General features: G+C 32.6%; 1 protein-coding gene across 3 annotated transcripts in view; it reads left to right on the forward strand.

Moving 5' to 3' along the window:
• The window catches only part of LOC126846101 (potassium voltage-gated channel protein eag), a 92,400-nt gene that overhangs the window by 37,491 nt on the left and 34,809 nt on the right, over positions 1-20,100 (forward strand). For 2 of the 3 annotated variants that reach the window (XM_050585233.1, XM_050585236.1), the window contains exon 3: positions 17,963-18,724. In XM_050585233.1, the coding sequence (XP_050441190.1) occupies positions 18,646-18,724 (79 nt within the window). In that variant the 5' untranslated portion in view covers positions 17,963-18,645. Of the gene's footprint in view, positions 1-2,797; positions 2,862-17,962; positions 18,725-20,100 lie in introns of all 3 variants that reach the window. The other variant, XM_050585234.1, reaches the window with a different exon arrangement.

A 20,100-nucleotide genomic window follows, 5' to 3' on the forward strand; every position in this document is an offset into this window, starting at 1 on the left:
GTTCTACACGAAATCTTTAAACGCAAAATGCATTCAACATAAGCACGAATAATTTATTTTGACACAATGCAAAGGACTGTCAGATGTCAATACAACTCGCACTTAGACAGTGAACATCGGTACCACGACTAGTAAAGGGCGTTACAGAAACGATAGAGCCATCGTCTATTATTTCATAACAACAAAAAACGTATCCCCGTTCAATGTGTGCCAAACAGTTGCTTTAACGTCAATGAGTATAGAGACACAGTATAGTGTATTTTTTTCAACGTTTTTCACTCATCGTGTTTGTTATGATATCTGCCATGTACCGTCGTTAATATTATAATACTATATGTCAATTGTTGTTTGCAGTGGTTTGATTCGTGACTTTTTTTTTCGAATAACACGGCATTAGTGATTTTGTTGCGTGGCGGTGTTCTACGTTTGCCTTCGTGACATTATTTTTGACGTTAAGTTCTAATTTTAACAAAAAAAAAATAATAATCACACTGCGCACGATTTGTTGTAGTTAAACGTCGTTCGTCGGCGATGTGCAGCTTAGACAAACCAGATTTTTTTTTTCCAAACGCACAAAGCTGAGTGCGGTTTTCTCTCGGCGTTGTTCGGGCAACGGGTTAGGTGGGATTTAAACTTTGATTTCTGAAAGAGAATTACTCACGCGGCTGTCGACGGGGGTCCATTAATACGATTTCAATTAAAATTGTCCGAAATCGTACGCGCGGTGGTTGTTTTTAATCCTTTTAGTATCGTACCTACTCACGCTATACTTAACGGCATAGGCAGGCTGCTCTACGCGGCTGATAAACTTGCATTTGTCTCGTCACGACCCGCTTGTCGTAGGATTTTTTTGATTTCTCTATTGTGCGCGAACGAAAATATATATCTCACAACCCCCCCGAGAAGGCTGGGACTATTATTACATTCATGTGTGTAGGCCAGGTGCGCCCAAAGTTCAAATCTCAGGCACGTCCGTGGCAGCGAAAGGGGCAGTGTGTGCCGGCCACGTATGTAATTTACTTGGACCCCAAAAAAAATGTCGAAATAGCCGTTGTGCCGGATCGCCGACCTATGTGGGCGGCATTTTTTTAACAGAAAAAAAAACCCCCTAGACGGATTTTATGATTTAGACAATTTTCGCTCGGCGAAAGCGATCGGCGTCGGCGGTACGGTGACGTCTTGTGGGTAACAAATTGCATTTAATCGAAATGCCAAGCCCTGGGGGAGTCCGTGGTCCATTACATTTATTGGACGAGCACACGGACAGCAAAATACCAGCGGTCCCCAGTGTAAAACGGCTTTTACCAGAATATCACTTTACATTTTTTAATACGTAGTTTTTTTAACGGCGGCACTCATTTCTTCGTTTCGACGTTAGTTGTTTGTTAAACCCCACACTTTAGGCTGTGATCAAAATTATAGAACACTAAAAATACGGGTATGCCAGTCATGTCATTCCGGCGATATTCATGCCAATCATTAGGTAGGTACCTATGTGCAATACATTTTATTATGCATTAGCATATTAAATTTTGTGAACAGTGTGGGCATATCGAGGGGATAGGGGGGGGGAGCGAAATGCCGACAGTCCGTATCAAGCCGAATACAAACGCGAAATAGTATTTTGCCATTAATTCGTAATACAGCATTGAAGCACATATGTAAGTGTACGAGCATGTGTTTATCTTTTAAAGAAACCACTATAAAAAAATATTAAATCGACATTTTTCCCAAGCTACTATTGTTTTATTGAAAATAATTTTAGTGATAAATTTTGTCGAAAAAATATATTTAATGTAATTAAAATATTGCACCGTGTCATTGAATGCAATTTATAACTACTCTAAATATATTTTTATTTAAATGACGCTCTGAAAATTCTCGGTAATTGTTTTTGTCAGAATAACTACAACATGTTTTAATTAAAAATAGCATTATGACTATATCATATTTGTTGTACATGGTGTAACACTCTCACTTGTCATTATTTAAATTTTCTACCTCATAAGATTGAGGTTATGATGTTGTATCGTTATAGCACATGAACCCTGTGAGTCTTAAGACATTAGCTATTATAATTAATAAAGTACATAACTTTATATTTTTAATAAAGTACATTCTTAATTTTAATATAATTCTGGTGGTTCACTAATCTATGTAAGACACAATTACAACAATAAATTGTACTTATGATAATCTGTAAATTTTCGGTTGTGATTATGTACTATGTTTATTTTGTATTCTGTTGGCTCCTTTTTAATTTCTACTGCCCGTGTGGGTAATTTGTAAGCGCACCCTACTGAGAATGAAACATAGAGTTCTTTTATTCAACGCGAAATTAAGCGTTTGGCCGTATCTAGAATAAGAAATCTGTGGCCAGAAAGCATTTCCTGTTGTGTTCACGGCTATTTCATAGAACGTTTTCCGTTCAGACAGGGTGATGAAGAATTGGAAAAAAAGAAATAACGTTTCCTGCGATATTCTATCATTTTCGCTATTTCGAGACGGTTACTAGAACCCTATCTGGATCTTAAATCGTTGAAAATAAGTACATGCTCTGTATAAAAGTAATGCATTTCATGAAATATGTATGTCCTAAAGCTATATAACACACAACCAATAGAAACGAAATACCTATAGTCTTTTAGTTCTTTTTTTCAGCTGAAACTAATTCAAATAACTAAATATTTATAAATTATTATTAAATTATTGAACTGATAAAAAATTTTGATAAAAATATTTTGTTGAAAAATGCATGATTCGGTTAATTAATTTTTATTTATGTTTTATGTTTCAGGTAATTGGATCAAGGGACAAACATGGTTAGCGGTTTTAAGAAAAATTAGGTATTTTAGTATAAGGTATGATTAAATAAATACTACTGAACCATAAATGTTAAATATTTAATAACGCTATCTTTAAAAAAACATAATAACACTCCTTATTAAACGAAACCATTATACACAACACATTAAAAATGCATACTGTAAAAGAATAAGATAAAGACTATAACTAAACAAACTTTTTAAGGCACGGATTAAAGTTGGTTTTGTGTATATTTCCAAAAAACTAGCCAGCATTTTGACTTTTTTATATACTTGTTTCTAAGTTTTTAAGCGGTTTGTAGATTAGCTTCAACATAAGTTTGTAATCTTCTTTTGCGGATGAGAGAATATTGACTGCCATGGTTTCTTGAATTCTCTCATTCTTAAGTACTGTACACGAGCTTGCCGGTGAAGTGTATATTTTATGCGCTTAAAAGTCAAATACATAATACACGTACAGCCGTTTATATAGTTAAATTAACACACTTTGTTGCGACATTTGTCACTTTACAATAGGTTTAAACTCTGAAAAGACATTAAAAGGCAGGTACTTAATTATATTAAATATTGGAAAGCTATGTTGGAGAAAAATCCGATTGATGGCGAGTTTACTCAAAGTTCAAATTTTTACCAGTCGACAATGTATCTTTTTTAACGTCCCGTTAAAAGAAAGTCTCACCAAGTCATATTACACGGTGTTACTATAGAACAAGCGATATTTTTTTTATATATATTATTTAGAGCAAATGGAGTAGCCGCGGTAGCACGTCACCTTTTTTTTTTAGCCTGGAGATTGATGAGGTCATGTTACAGGAAGTTCTCGTCGATGTATCGTTCCTGATCAATGTATCCTTAGGGACTTTATAGTTAATCGACCCTGGTTCGAGCCACTGACAATTGCAGTTTTATTTAATCCTGTGCCTACTACGACTCTACTGTGCGGGTCACTTTCCGCGTTACCCGGTGTAGACATGGTTCGTAGATGTAAACAAAAGATACGGCAAAAGCGAACTGGTGTGTCTTAACGACATGCTCCGCCGAGATCCATCTCTACTGTTGCCTAAGAACATCACAATTCGTTTTGATACGCCTTTATGTCAAATAGTAATTTCCAGTTGGAAATGAGTCGGTTAACAGCAACTACTTAAACGGTAATTAAAAAAACTACGTCTAATTGAAGAGGAGGGATGGGCTGGGAAAGCGACTATAATGCTGTATATTAATTTTACAAAATTTATAATCATAGAAAATAACAAATCGATTCGAATAAAAAAAAAAAAAAATACATCTCATACCGTGTAACTTTGAGTTTCATTGTCATCTAATAATTGTAGTTTGGCAGGACTTGAACGCCGCCATCAAAAGATGGCTTCTTGCTGAATTTGGCGTTTCAAATCGACATGACGTTATTAAATGAAAACTTAAATAATATTTCCCGATGATTTATTGACATTTGAAAACGATTGAATTATCAAAGGTTAATGTGTTTCGCATACATTCCATTTAAACAATAAATCAACATTTTTCTTTCCCATTCAAATTATTGATGTAACAGTACACCCCTTTTATGCTTGTATAAATAGACACATGAATGATTTAATATTAGGCACTCGCACTAAAATCAAGATTTATCAAAACCATCACTGGAATATCGATAATTTATGTAACATTAATATACGTACAACGTGGAAACGCAGGTATACCACAACATGTAAAGTTTAAAAGCAGAGGGGGAATAACACGAATACATGGGTTATGGTACACCATTGTGATGAATAATGTATTATTTAATGTACAGCGTAACTCTCATGTTCGAAGCATCTGCACACGTTAACTATTATAAAAACACATGTCGCACAGGAAAGTCGATAAAAACAGAAAGTCTGTATGTATAATAAAGTATTAACGTAGAGGCGAACATGGCACAAGTATTGGTATTTTTTAGCGGACTAGTTGTCATAGGTACATCAGTTTAAATAGTTGTTTACAATAATAATGAACATGGCCAATACCATACAATATTCAATTTAATTTTACATATATGATTATTCAATTTATTTTCCAAACGTTCAATTTTTTTTTCACATACTAATCATGATATCTACATCATATTAAGTTCACATATGAAATTTTTAAAATATATAACCATTTATCTTCATACACAATATTGTGAGGGTATTCTGCAGTACCATTCAATACTCGACAGAAATAAGGTTATCCATGGTATATTTCTTTATCTGTTGTATGTGCATGCATTGTATGTACATGTATAGCCAGATACGTGCTTGAACCGTACATTATTGACAGGGCTGTTTGAAATATAAATGGTCATGGAAAGCTTTGACCCTCGTCGTCAGAAAAGACGTCTAAATCTCCGAACTCGGCTGCTCGGATTCCAGTAAAGATATTCTACTTTTTCCTATTCCAGATAAAGCCTACAGTTGTGCGTTGAACTCAAACTTATAGTACAAACTATTCTCTTGGGGATTATGGACAGCAAACCTTTTCTTAAAAGAAAATAGGAGCATTTTTATACTTACCTGCGCGTCGAGTAAATGTAGATAGAGATTTTCTGAGAGTTGAAGCAACATTTCAACTTGCCTTTAGCCAGTAATAATGTGATATTCGTTTTGGGCGTGTAAAGTTTAATTTGTTTTTACTTTAAACGCCTATCGTATAGTTTCTCTAACCAAAATTGTGTACAGCAGGAAATATATTTCTGTGGAAAACGTGTGAAATGTATGTCGATAATGTTTCATATCAAAAGATAAAGAAAAAGGTAACAATTGTACCTAATCATTACTCTTTCACGATTCAGCAATTTTAGGCGGCGGCAAGAGCGGTTGAGTATATAAGCAATTTTAATAGGCTTACAAAATAAGAGTTTTTAAAATTATATAATTTAAATAATAAAAACACTAAAAATTGCATCAAAACTACCACTTACAAAACATTATAAATGTGAGACTAAATTAATTGATAATTATTATACTTCAATAATTTAAAGAAATCATTAATTAAATTACAAGTTATAATGTAATTTAATTTTCAGCTAACTAAAAACTTTAGTTAATTATGCAGTAGTTCGTTTTAACTCAATAAAAGTAATTAAGTCAATTTGAAGAAAACCGTTAAATTCAATTTGTCCTACATTCAATTAAATGTCATAATATATTTTATAATTTAAAAGCTACTGTTTTAAAAACAAAATTTAGCTATACAGTCGACTTAAAAACGAAGTTAAAATGTATAAGTCAGTTTTGTTAGTAATACATTTTTCATAGAAATATTTCTTGAAGTTTTCAAAAAAAAATCCATTAGGATAATTTTTTGAAAGTTCTTAAAAATAATAGTGTATTAGGTGTTATTTCTAGCTTTTTCTGGCTTCTGTTTTGTTATTTATTTTTATGAATTGAAATTTATACAGGAAAGTACGAAATAAGTTGTTTTATTATAATATTATCCCATTCGAATAATATCTATCCTATCATTATGCACGATCTAACATGTTCTTCTAAAACTTGTTTTCCATTTCTTTAAAAGTTTGTAGTCGTTGACTTAACCCTGCTCCTTTTTCACGCGTACCTTCGAACTAAATTAGCATTTTTACTAGATTTAGCGTATCAATGCAATATTAATAGCCATTTCCAGTCATAAATTTTCATAAGGTTTACACACAGTAGATGACATTATTAATATTTAGTGAGATATATACATATATTTTTTGGTTCATTTAAACAATACAAAATTGCAATTTTATAACGAACGCGGCCAGACTAGCAGCGAATCAAAAATACTATAAAATGCATATTATACTTTTGGTCAACATTATTAATAATAATTAAGTGTTCTTCGTTTTCAACCGTCCGCAGCAGTGTTCTTGCTATTGTTCAACACAGTAAATACGTAGGAATGTGATAATGATAATGATAAATGCTTTTAGTTGGTATACTTTGCGTCAAACGCTTCCGAAGCAATTCCTCAGTGACAGGTTGGCCAGACAATACCGCCGTGTTGTGTATTCCTCGTTTAAGCATGTATTTATCATAAGCAAGCACCCAGTCTACACGCTAGTTTTCCAGTTGAATTCAACTCAACAATAGATACGGGTTTGAAGGTACGATAAAAAAGATTATTCAAAATAATTAGTAAACGGATTGTACGCTAAGGATTAGGTACCAATAAAATCGAAAAATCCAGTGATTAATTAACGTTTTATTCAAGTTCCAAATCGAGTTATTTAATTTATTCGTATATTAAAATACAGCGCAGTAATATATTTTAATCTATAGCTTACGGGAATTCATTGGAACTATATAATAATATTGTATGAAGACTATTTTACTTATTGGGTATTACATGAGAAAAAACATTACTGCTGTCTAATTACACTAACATAGTAAAACAATCATGTTATTACGGTGTTTTTAGTCTGAATCCGGTATTCAGCTGTGTTATTTATAGTTTTATGCGAGTAACAGCCATGTCGGTCAAGTGCGGTTACAACGCGTTTGCTGCAATAAACTTGAGGTGTTTACGCTTTTGCACGTTCACAATATTGGGCTGCTTTGGAGTCGGATAACGCGTGTTAACATGTTTTACTTCAATAATGGACCGTCGATTTATAAATAGGCAACGCGCGCACACTAAACGTCATCATGCAAGCGGTTGCACAACGATATCAGTGCATCATATTTTTTTTTTTTTTTGTTATTAATTTGTGTGTACTTGCGATTTTTATAAAAACACATCAGAGGCGCGCGACATCTCGCCTCTGTCTCTCTCTCTCTCTCTGACATTCTTACACCTTCAACTGCTCTCTCTCTCTCTCTGGCCCCCCCAAGTCGTTTGCATTGGAAACGTTGTTCGAACCGAAGAGATCCGGTGGTTGTCGGCGCCGTTTCGTCAGAGGGTCAGCCGCGTTCGTACACTTTAGTGGTTTCGATCGCAGTTGGCGCCCTATCGTCGCGTCACCCATTGCGCGGGCTGCCGGACGCCGCCTCTTTTAAGTTCCTTACCGCCGAATATGTCCGTCTCCCGTGGTCGGCGTTTAAAAGTCCATAACGGATCGTCACTGATATATTATGTATGTACATATATATATATATATATGTATGCGTATATATGTATGCGTGTTAGAGAACGTTCGATAAATCCGAGTAACGCGATTTCCACACAGGGTAGATTTAATAAAACGTGGATAGTGCAATTCGTAGTAAAAACACAATAGATTTTCAAACAACGATTTTTGATTGGCTCAAACATAGTGCAGTAAAAGCAAATTATAGTGCCGAAAATAGTGCACACACTGCAGCTGTACAACAACGTCAAAACACAGTGACCAACATGCAGGTATCTACATTTTCAGTTGAACGAAAGCTAAAAATATAATTTCGGCGTTTTAATTTAAATTAAATCTATGCATTTCATCGACCAACTATTCGAAGTCTCAAGTGATAAGAATCAAGTCAAGTTGGCCGTCTGACATACTTTACAAAAGTCATTTTCATGTAAAAATATGAAAAATACAGATACGGCGATGTGACGTTGTACAGCTGACTATTTACTATAATAACGTAAACTGATAACAAATACTGATAATAATAGTTGATTAACGGCTATGGTAGCTGATGGTGATAATTACAGTCGCCGTTCGATCTCATACGACACTTGCCATTTACAAATTGTTATAAGCAATTACTGTACTGTCGAAAGAATATGGTTTGCGGCGCTAAACGAGTCTACCCCAAGATTGACAGACCTAAAGCTCAACTACCACACTTGTGGTAGTTTCCGCAAGAAATATTTTTTAAAATAAGGTTGTGGCTTATGTTGATGTAGGTTAAAAGTTTTTATGCCCGTAATTGTGTTATTCTGTTACGGTTTTATGTTGTTATATTGTTAAGTTATGTATGTTTACGAGGACAACACTATTGTATTATTATGAGTGACAAGACTTTAGAACTACATATTTACAAAAACAAAAACAAATCGATAGAAGCTACTGTTTGTAAGTCTGGACAAAATGAAATACAGTAAAAACAACATTTTTTTAAAACAAAAATAATGAAATAAAAAAATTGATAAATTAGAAAACATTTACAAATTTTAAGATTTTCACATTTAGTTTTGGATTTTTAGTAATATTTTTAGCAATTTTTTTTTTTGTGTAGCTGCATTTAGTAATTTTTTGTATCTGACACGAGAAAAACATTTTTTTTTCGTGAAAATATTTTGTGAATTATTGTGGTTTTACTCTTTTATGTTGAAAATCATCATACTCAATACATTGCAATACGAATACAATGACAAATGTTAGTTTAAAGACTTTAATGAAGACGTAATAATAATGATTCAGACGTTTGTTATTTGTTGAAAAACACGTTTGCTTGTCTTTTTATGAGCTTTACAAAATCAATACTTTAAGGTTTATTGAGAAAATGTAATTTTGTGTGTGGGTTTAAAAAAAATATATAATAATGTAGTATTCTTTTGTTTTGTACAGTAACCGGAATCTATATATTATACTACGGTATACAGCAACAGCTATAGTTTTATTGATGTAGTATACTTACTACAAAATTATTTAGAAAAAAAAACTGAATTTTATATTCAGTGTATTGACCCGTTAAATAAAATCTTTTTTAATAATATCCGACCAACAAAATACTCCGGTGGATAAGTGTGTGTATGTATTTGTTCGTTTTATTTATTTATTATATTTTATATCTGTACATCATTTTTTTTTTGTGGAAAGGATTGATCGCACTTAGTTCTATAATGTGATGGTAGCACCTGGATCATTGTAATACTTTCTCACCGAAAATACGCACAGTCACAAAATCCTACCTGTACAGGAATCGGTTGGTTTTTTAGTGAACATTTATTTTTCATAGCAGAACACAAGTTTGAAAAATAATGATTCGCAGAAAAACTAATGTAACGCTTTAATGAAAACACTCTCGGAGAATGAATGGTAGAATACTAGAAGTATTACTGAAGTCAACCAAAACTCCATAATGCCCATGCTACGAACACCGACTAGCAATCGTGTAGTACTTTAATTTAATATTTTGGACGTGTTTTTAAGAAGAAAAAAATATTATTTCTTGACAATTCTTCTTCTTCTTCTTCTTATCGTGTCCAGGCTATAAAATAGATGCTTTGTTTTGTTATAATCCTTTTTTACTCCATTGATTGGCTACTTGTATAGCCGTGTCCGTTGCATTCGCCAGATCTCCAGGTGTGCATGGCACTGGGTTTAGGGGACACACTAGAATATGTTGTTCTGTTTGTTCACTTCCACAGTCGCAGTCTACGGTTCCTACGGTTCATAAGGCGAGTGCTGTGGTTCTTAGCAACTGGGGGTTAGCGCCCCACGTTGTTCCGGTTAGTTTCCTTATTAGGTTGTTTCGTGTTGTGACTTTCATTTTGATTTTTTCGCAGTTACTTTTGAAGGTTAATGTCCTATCTAATATGACTCCTAGGTACGTAGGTGTTTGTGTATGTTCAAGATTGATGTCCCGCCATTGTATTTTGAGTTCTTTTTTTGCCTGCTTATTGTTAAGGTGGAATGCACTTACTTGCATTTTTGTAGGGTTGGGTTTTAGTGAGTTCTGTATATAGTAGCTATTCAATTTCATCAGCGCATGTGTGAGTGTTTGTTCAACTTCACTAAATGTATTTCCTTGTGCAGTTATCGCTAGATCGCCGGCGTGTAGGAAATGACGAGTATTTTCCAATATGGGCTGGTCATTCGTGTATACATTAAAAAGTATTGGTGCGAGAACACTACCTTGCGGGAGGCCATTTTTTAAATTTCTCCATCGGCTTTTTTGGTCTTGTAGTCTTACATGGAATCTTCTATTTCTATTCATTGACTCAATTACTTTCGTCAGGTGTTTTATATACTTTGTCCAGTAAGAGGTTATGATTAACCTCTTGACAATTAATGAACACCATCGGCTATTGATCATACGTTTTGTCAAGTTATTACTTTAGACGTGCAACACTAAAAAAAAAAAAGGTTTTACTTTTCGTTATTTGCAAAACAAAATTACAGGGTTTCCAAGTTAAAACTTCACCGCGCCATAACTTCGCTATGACCTCATTAGTCTTTGCCAGATAACTTTGTGAAACGTGACGCAAATCGACTATCACTCAACAATATAGATTTCAATATTTTACATTAATTACTCGAATACTGTATCGGGCAATCATTAATTAATTACATAAATATTATAAATTACATTTTACATGAAGTTTTAATTTATTAACAAGTCTTTATAAAAATAAATACCAAATTCTATAAGTCAATACTTAGTTCACAATATTAAGTAGAGATTTTGACCATTTAAATGTTAAATATTATTTTACTATCCATACAAGGCATGTAAATATATTCAAGCTTCAATATTAAGACCTTATTTATATAATATTAAAGTTAGTAGCAAGTTATAGCAATCTGCTAATATGTGTAATTATCGATAGAAATCATCGAAGTAACAAAAATAAAGATAAATTCATATATATTTTTTAGAGTCAATCTAAAATTTCTATATTTTAAAAAACAACAACTTAAAAATCTTATTTGACGTTTATAAAATATTGCCTTAACATTTTATCCCGGTTGTTTTCAGTTATACCCACTTGACCTTATTATATCAACTATTGGCAAGAACACAAAAATAACATACAGAGTGGAATATAGATTATCACAGCCGTTAATAGCATTAGAAAGGGTAAACCCATAAGGGTAAACAGCATACTGAATGTTTGCTTTTAAGTAGATACTTGAAAGGCTCTATACATTTGCAGTGCCACAAGAATATTTATTCTTCAGGAAGCGTACGATAATAAAATTTATAACCCCCCAGACTTTTGACAGATGTAGATAATTATTATGAGCATTACAATAGTTTGAAACATACTAAAATAAAGGAATAGATAAAAGTCTTCAGAAGCATTACCCAGAAAGTTATTCAGATAACGGGTAAATCATCTACCCCATTTTGAGTCAAAAAGGATATTAGACGAGGAGATAGCTTGTTATCGATATTGTTTAACTTATCATTAGTGTTGAGGTCAATCCTTAATATGCTTGTATAAAAAAATAATGCTCTTACATGCTGGGTCACAGAATGGTTACTGTCACCAGGGTCGGGGACCATCCAATTAGAGTATTATTTCTTTGTCTTGAGTCACTAGACGCATTTACCTATGGCTGAGGTTGATTGTTCGGTAAAAAGTTTACAACTCTAATGCTGATAGTTCGATATAAAACGTAGGTTGATGCCTTCGATAATATTCAATGGATCACAAAACCTAACATGAAGCAAATTTTTAAACCACCCTCTCCCATCCAAAAGACATGTTTATATCAACAACTACTTATATTTTGGACTTTTTCGGTACCTATACTCGGATTTATACTCCGTGAAGGCATACTTGCGCAGAAACCAAAACGCGTTAATCTTAGTTGCGCAGGCGCAAAAGAAAGTGGCACGCAGTATATAGTATAAATAAAAATACATTTCCTAAAATTGTGCTCAGCGTTTTATCGTTTTTTTACAATGAAAGTTAATTAACGCACGACGAATAACAAAACAACAATAATTTAATTTCGATTTAAAAAAATATATTAATATATTATTTGCCTTGCGTTAAAAAAATCACAGGAGCCGGTTTCTTTTTGTGCTGTAACTTAAAAGTAAATATTTTGACATATTGCAGTTTTGTTGAAGAAAAGTTACGCGGGAAGCCTTTTAACAACATTTCCGAGGAAAGTATATTTTTTTTTTTGGCGGGTTGAAAAGTCATATTGTGAACCTCTCTCTTTGTATAAGACAATCCTTGTACAAACTAGGTTACTCGGTTGTTCCGAAATGTTCTTTGGGTAGAAACGACATAAATCACCGTCCGGGCAAAGATGTCTTGTGATAAATGACCGGGCATTTCGACGCTAATGAACAATATTATCATTACTGTTGTTTGTCTGTCCGTCTGTCCGCTGTTTACAATGCACTGCACGCGTATACGTGCTTAGGCGACGACGACCGCTGTCAGACATACGTCATTAAAGGGATACATGTACTAGTAGTGTACGCAAACAATGACATGTTAAGGGTTGGCTGACGAAATTATAATAGCATCACAGGCGAATCCTTGCTGGTCGACTGCAGACTTTTTCTTTATAAGCTTTAAAATTAGGCTCCTGTCGTCTTCATTCGTGTTTTTCTTTCTTCTTGATACGCCATCTCTTAATATCCCTTCTACAGTCAAATACACTAAATAACTCGTATCATTTATCGTTAGTGTAAAACGTTGCGTACCCTTTTATTGACCAACTATTAACTGAGTTAATGACTGGACAAAATTGATAATATGAGGCGACAATAAATTTGGAAATTAGTATAGAATGCAACTAAAAAAAAAAAAAATACATTGGATAAATACTTTCTTAAGTACAAACAAAAATGTACACTATTTTTGAACCATAGAGATGTTTCTTTTAGTCTATAATATTATACTTGCATGCTATATAACTTAGATCCGAGGTCAGACCTCATTAGGTAGCCATAATGGCAGTGCGACCGCCCGTTTAGCTCCTCGGGAGATAAATTCATGAAGGAGACTTTGGATTTGTTTAAGTGCACGCACCGGCTGGCCATTGATTCCTAATAGGGTCTACTCATTTAACCCTATCGACGGACGCTGTGGTTAGATTATAGCCTACTAAACAAGCAGATATTTTACAATGATTTACAAAATCTCTTTGTTTTACGAACCCGTACTTATGGATACCGTATGTACCATTGTCAGGTCGAATCTGTGCAATAGTGTAATCACACCCCTAAAAATAAAAAAAATAAAAAAAATAATTTATTAAAAATTGCAATATATAAATATACATTTTAGTTAATTACCAATGGATATTATTATTTGTATTTATGATTATCACGTTCACTATTAAATGGTACATAACCACGTGCCAGATTATATTAATTATTGCAATATTTGATTATTCCCAGATATTTCATACAAATTTTGTGAAGGACATGGTAAAAAGACATAATCGTTGATAGACACTAAAACGTGTCAGGAACTTAAGGCTTTGATAAAATCTAACATGGACATTACCAAATAGTTAAATAATACAATTACTGTTGTGTTGCACAAAATGTGTCAAAAAGCTTTTAGTCATAATTATTATTTTGTCATTCAGCTATGATCTATGTTGACATAACGTTTTAAATTTGACTTGTACCCAAATCGGATTAATTCATAATTCGCATTAAATACAATAAAGTTTTGTCATTTACAGTTTAAAATCTAAACTTACATTATACGATTATTTTAATTAATTAAAACAAATTAACTTAAAAGAAACATAATATAAAAAAATAATATTACACATGTATTCTATTTCTATCGTTGTTCTGCTTAAAACTGTTAATTTAGCTTCTTTAAATAATAGTGTCTTTGACATGTTTTAAAACTTACATAATAATATATTCTAGAATATTTCGATGAAATAGCAGTTTTTATTCAAGGTGCTTTCATTACATGCACATCATAGCCTACAGTATTATTGTGATTAATATGTTATCTGCAACAATAATTATGAAAAGACCGTCTGTCGTGTACTTGACTTTGCCACATATATTGTTCGCAGTTGTCTTAGCGTTCATCTTAAGTCTTAACAAAAGTTGCTGATTTTTCATCGCAACTCTAGTGTACTTTTAAAAATGGTGCTAAAGAATCAAGCTTGATAGTTTTTATACAATAGTTGATGCATTTTAATAGTACATGTTATGACATTTGTCAACCCGACGTCTTATCTGTGCTTTCCCCTTATAACGCCGGTGGCATTAAAGGCGATGGAAAAGTATTTGGAATTTTAATTTTCCATGTATTCGTTTTGGACTACGTGACGGTAAATCAGGACAAATAAATGTTCATTTCGGATTTACATTGTCAGTCAAGGCAGCAAATAGCCTCGGGAATCGATGCCCGAGGATGGGATTTTTGAAAAATATACAATTAAAACAGTAATAATATATTATTCAGCATTGTGTGAGAATGCTTCAGGAGTTTCCGGTGTTTTTGTATTGCTCCTTCTCGGTGGCAGTGTATGTAAATCACCGGAAGTGCTGTCACCAGTTATTGCTTAGTGTTTTCTACAATATGAATCTCTCAAAAATAATTTTTCTGAAGAATTTCCATGCATTTATATTTACAATCTTTCAGAACACCACACCCTCTATTCGAGGGTATAGAAAATGTATTTGATATACAAGAAAAAAAAACATAACAGTTTTTTGTTTCGTTATTGAACTATTGAGTATTTAGTCATTTAACTAAAATGACACAACATTTGTTTAAGTCTAATATAAAGTTATTTCATGTTTTTTTACGTTCTTCCTATATTCTATGGACAAAATTTATTAAATAAAAAAACATCTTATGATTCTAACAGAATAGTTTGATATATTTTCTATAATTGAAATATGCTTTCATTAAACTAGTTACAGCTCAATATAAACAAAATATATACCTTATTATTGTTAGTTTTTTCCTGGTTGTTTTTTTAGTCTTAGTAGATTATGATCTTTAGAAGAAATGAACAAAGGTAATGGAAATATATTTTATGGTCTATTAAATACATGAAATGTTCTTGCGAAAGTCTAACGCCGAGTTCCTGGAAATGACTTTAACAATGCAACTTAGTTCTGATCTCAAATGTGTACTCGACCATATTGTTATCTGAAAATGACATTTTTTTGATATTTGTACAACTCTTTACTAACTCTTTCTATACTCTAGATATTATTTGTTCTAACACTTCTAAGTTGTATTTATAGCATTTTGAAAAATACCTTAACAATTATTATTAAAATGTTATTACTGAGATAACAACTCTGTGTAATATAATTTAATTAGTGTTTACTTTTAAGTTGTATTGCAATGTTAATGGTTTTCCGCTCTAAGAATTACGAGTTTTGACGAAAAATATACAGTATTTAGTTTTAAAAGGAATTCTTCTATTTACCTTTTACACTGCATGAAAGCAACCTAAATTATAATTCTACGGTTTAAAATTAAATTATTAAACTGTTCAAGTATTTCATTGGGAAAACAAAGTTAAGCAGAAATATAACACATGAATGATTCAAAGGTTAGAAAAATATCCAGACACAAAAAAGACACATCCTTCAGAAGACATGGTTGTAAAAAACCATACTTTTTGAACTAACAAATATTTGTTTGTTAACTCTTAACAAAATACACACACTAATGCCAGAGTGAAAATTATTAAATTTATCTACCATATTTACATGTTTAAACTGATTATTTTTTTATTATGTTCTTTTAAAACTATTAAAATTTGTTTTACAAGATTATTTATCGTTAACTTGAAATTTAGCCACTCGCTGACAGCATTTGTAACCAAAACAATAATGCAATAAAATCCCGTTCACGAAAAAACTCTTTTTATGTAAATTTGCTCATTCTTTATTTATGAATGATATTTTTCAGATTTATGCATTGTAATATTATAATGAAGTTAATATTATTGTAATATATTTATAAAGGTATATTCAAACTAAGAATGATTCGAATAAAAACATATTATAATAAAACACAGGCGCAGAAATGTAAATATGTATATACCTACGTTAAAAATAGATAAATAAATATATAAAATATATATTTATTTATAATATAGTAAGACGACGTATAGATGATTATTCATATTGTGTTATCCATAAACTATAAAGTTTCTCTTAGGATATTCTGACACATTTCGACCAACTTCCGTGCCCGAATACTATAATATTGGAATAACTTTAGCAGGTTTGGTAGAAGCCATAGCCCCAAGCTATACCCTTCATTTACCGACAACTAGAACTAACAGATAAACTGGAATCGCTGCGTCGAAATTGCCACAATTACAACGCAAATTCTCTGCATCACTTTGTTTACTTGGGTACTACAGGAACTCACCTTATCGAGGGATTTGAAATTAGTTTATTATGGATAGAATTCCACCCGGTAAGACAAAACCATGTTCGGGCGGTCTCTTGTTTTTTATGACTAATTCAAATCCGCTTGACAGTCGAATTCCTGATACAAAGTTCTGACTATGTAGGCCAGTTCACATATTATCCAATTCCAGCAAGGAAGTGTTTCAATGATGTTTTTAACGCTGAAACGCAATCAAATGTATAACCACTGCTCGAATATAGAAAATTCGGCGGAGATTCCGTATAGCAATTAAATTTAAAAATTAAAAAATCTATTTCACTGCATATATTAGTTTAATCAATAAGTACCTATCTGTCATTACGACACACAATTTGTATAGGTACAATAAAGTTATATAATCGTTTTGTACTGATTCCACAATATTATTGTTGGCTTTACTCAAAGTAAACTACTGACATCCTAGAAATTCAATAGGTGGTAGGTATATTTTGAGCTTTCAAGTTCAAAATAACTAAAGAGTAAAATATGTGCGCTAGCAAATATTTACGCCCTGTTAGTACGTTAAGCAAACTGGGATCAAAGGTAACCGTAAATGTTTTACATCAAACGACTGACATTCCAGCTTTTCTTTAGTTTGGGGTTACCACTACAAACTAAACGTTTACATTCAAAGTACCAACAAGTTAAATGGCGTTTAAAAGGTGTATTCATTATTTTTGGTCACCAGTTAAATTTTTTTCGACGTCTTATATAAAATAAGTTATTTTTTAAGCGATTTTTTTTTTTTTTTTTGACACCAAACACAAATGAAGTTTGTAACTACAAACTTTTAAGTGATAGTGAATCGAATTTTAGAAAAATCAAACAGTCAAAGAATAAATTTATACGAATAAAAAAACATATCAGAATTTTAGTCTCAACTAATGCCGTTAGTCTTATTTCCGCCAAAAGTTGGACATATATCAAAATTGTGCCATCCTAATGGATACAATTTTTTCTTGAGATCCCTCTACAAGGGCATGACCATAGGCGGCCTATATTACTCGTGTTATTTGTTGTATCCGCTGAAAATATGATAAATAACATGGCGTATTGTAGAATTTCGGATAAGAAAAATCGTTGATTGTAATAATTTTGTATGTTTTCAGGACATGTGTTGGTAACGTTCACTACAATTACGTACTCGATGCTGACTCTTGAGCTCAAGTCCGACGGGCGGCTTCGCCTCGACCACAGTGACCGTCATCCGTGCCCGAGGCCAATCGACGGAGGACTTAGGAACTTATGTTCCAAGATGTCCGAAGGAAGATGAAACGCCGTTCCCCGCTCCCGTCGTCGTCCGGTGTCGTCGCCGAACAGCAACAGGGTCGATTGTGCCCGATGAAGGTGTGCGCAGCCCATAGCCGTGCCGTGTTCCGACTTGATATCCGGAGTTGTCGATTATGAAGAAGCACAAACGCAAACACTTGGATTGCGGCTGACAAAAACTGCAGTTGGACAATACACACAACACATACAATTAATTAAGTTATTTCGAAGAAAAAATAAAATTCGGCCATGTATTTTAAAAAGTTTCAATACGCTTAATTTTTTTTCTCGGTTTTTTTTTTTTAAACTCAAGTCATATATTTTGTTGTTTTAATATTTTTTTTTTTTTTTTATAAGATGTGAATCCCGCATCAGTCTGTCGTTTTAATAACGTAAGAGTGTAAAATCCGTATTTATTTAAGTATATATATATATATTTTGCCAATTATGGCCGAAGCAGTAACAACATCCAAGCACCACGCAACCTAACGGCCTCCTCCTGGGTAATAAAGGTGGTCCCATTATGCCAGGGGGCCGACGAGGTCTGGTCGCCCCTCAAAACACATTCCTGGAGAACATCATCAGAAGGTCGAGCTCACAACGTAAGTACTTAGAGTTGTCTGTTTTAATTTACATTTTAAAATGACACGTGTGGTGTAACTTTTAATTGCATGGAAGGTATAATAATGTGTACATTAATACATCATAGTACTTAAAACAATAAACGTGAAATATTCAAAGTGTCAAATGAAACGTCGAAAAAGTAATCAATCATTGGTTTTCATTATTTATATATATACTTTTTTTTTACTAAATATTCAAATGCCCCCAATAAAAACATATTTACACAATTAATTATTGATACAATACATTTTAAAAATATTTTTCTCCCAACACGATATTATACACTAGGACACTTTCTCTGTTGAAATGAAATAACGTAAAATTTAATAATGAAAATTTACATATAATCGTATAATACCGTCGGAGACATTATAATTGTATCCTATTATTAGAACTTAATTACAATAAAATGGTAGTGAGATGGCCTATACGGATATACGGATGAAAAGTAACAGAAAAAAATAGCAAGTGATAAAATTACTTTCAAATAAACGCCTCGATGTAAAACTATATAATGGTAGAAATAAAAATATCAATAAAAGCATTGTAATTACATATATTGCTAAAAAAAAATATTTTTAGTATAAGGGTGGATATGATAAGGGTTGATTGTCGGTCCATGATTATTTGTTGCCGTTGTTACCCATTTATCATAATTAACAATATAATGAAAATATATTCAAATAAGTTTTGACTATTGATTCACTCCCACGGCAACCAAAATATCGACTACGGTCAGAGTGTAATTTTACTCATTGAAGAAATCGGTTCAGCGGTTTACAAGATATCGATGGGTCCAGACACGCAAATAAAAATAGAAACACACCATTATAAAAACGATACCTTCCCAGGTCTATATCGAAGCCGAAAGGTAGAGGATGAAACAAAAATAAATGCAGTTTTGATAACTGACAATAACATGAGACCAGCTAAATGTATATCATGCAGAGATTTTAAGTCACTGTTATGTGTGTTGGTAAAGGATTAATTGGTAAAGGCAAAGGCTGCAATAAATGACATGTTGCTACCCAAAAGGCCCGTACTACATATTAAATGAATTAAACATTATAGTTAGATACTTAAAAACACTTATACTATAGCATAATTACGAGTTTGTATGATTATTTTATTCATGACTAAGTGATTATTTTTTATATACTTTTAATAAAATGTCACTTTGATATCCACTTAATATTGAACTTAACGATATGTTCGGATATCTTAACGGGAAATCTGTGCAGAATTACGGGATAAAAGCGATGTGTAACTACACATGTTGGTTGTAATGGTGTAATTAGTTGATTTTTTGCTTTAAGTCGGTCGACGTGCCAAAAAAATTAAACTACCGGCGATA

This window comes from Adelges cooleyi, unplaced genomic scaffold (assembly GCF_023614345.1).
Source record: "Adelges cooleyi isolate 19-005CV unplaced genomic scaffold, UGA_ACOO_1.1 ACOO_flye_CR_arks_rails_tigmint_CR_PRNA_9, whole genome shotgun sequence".
In the NCBI taxonomy this organism is placed as follows: Eukaryota; Metazoa; Arthropoda; class Insecta; order Hemiptera; family Adelgidae; genus Adelges; species Adelges cooleyi.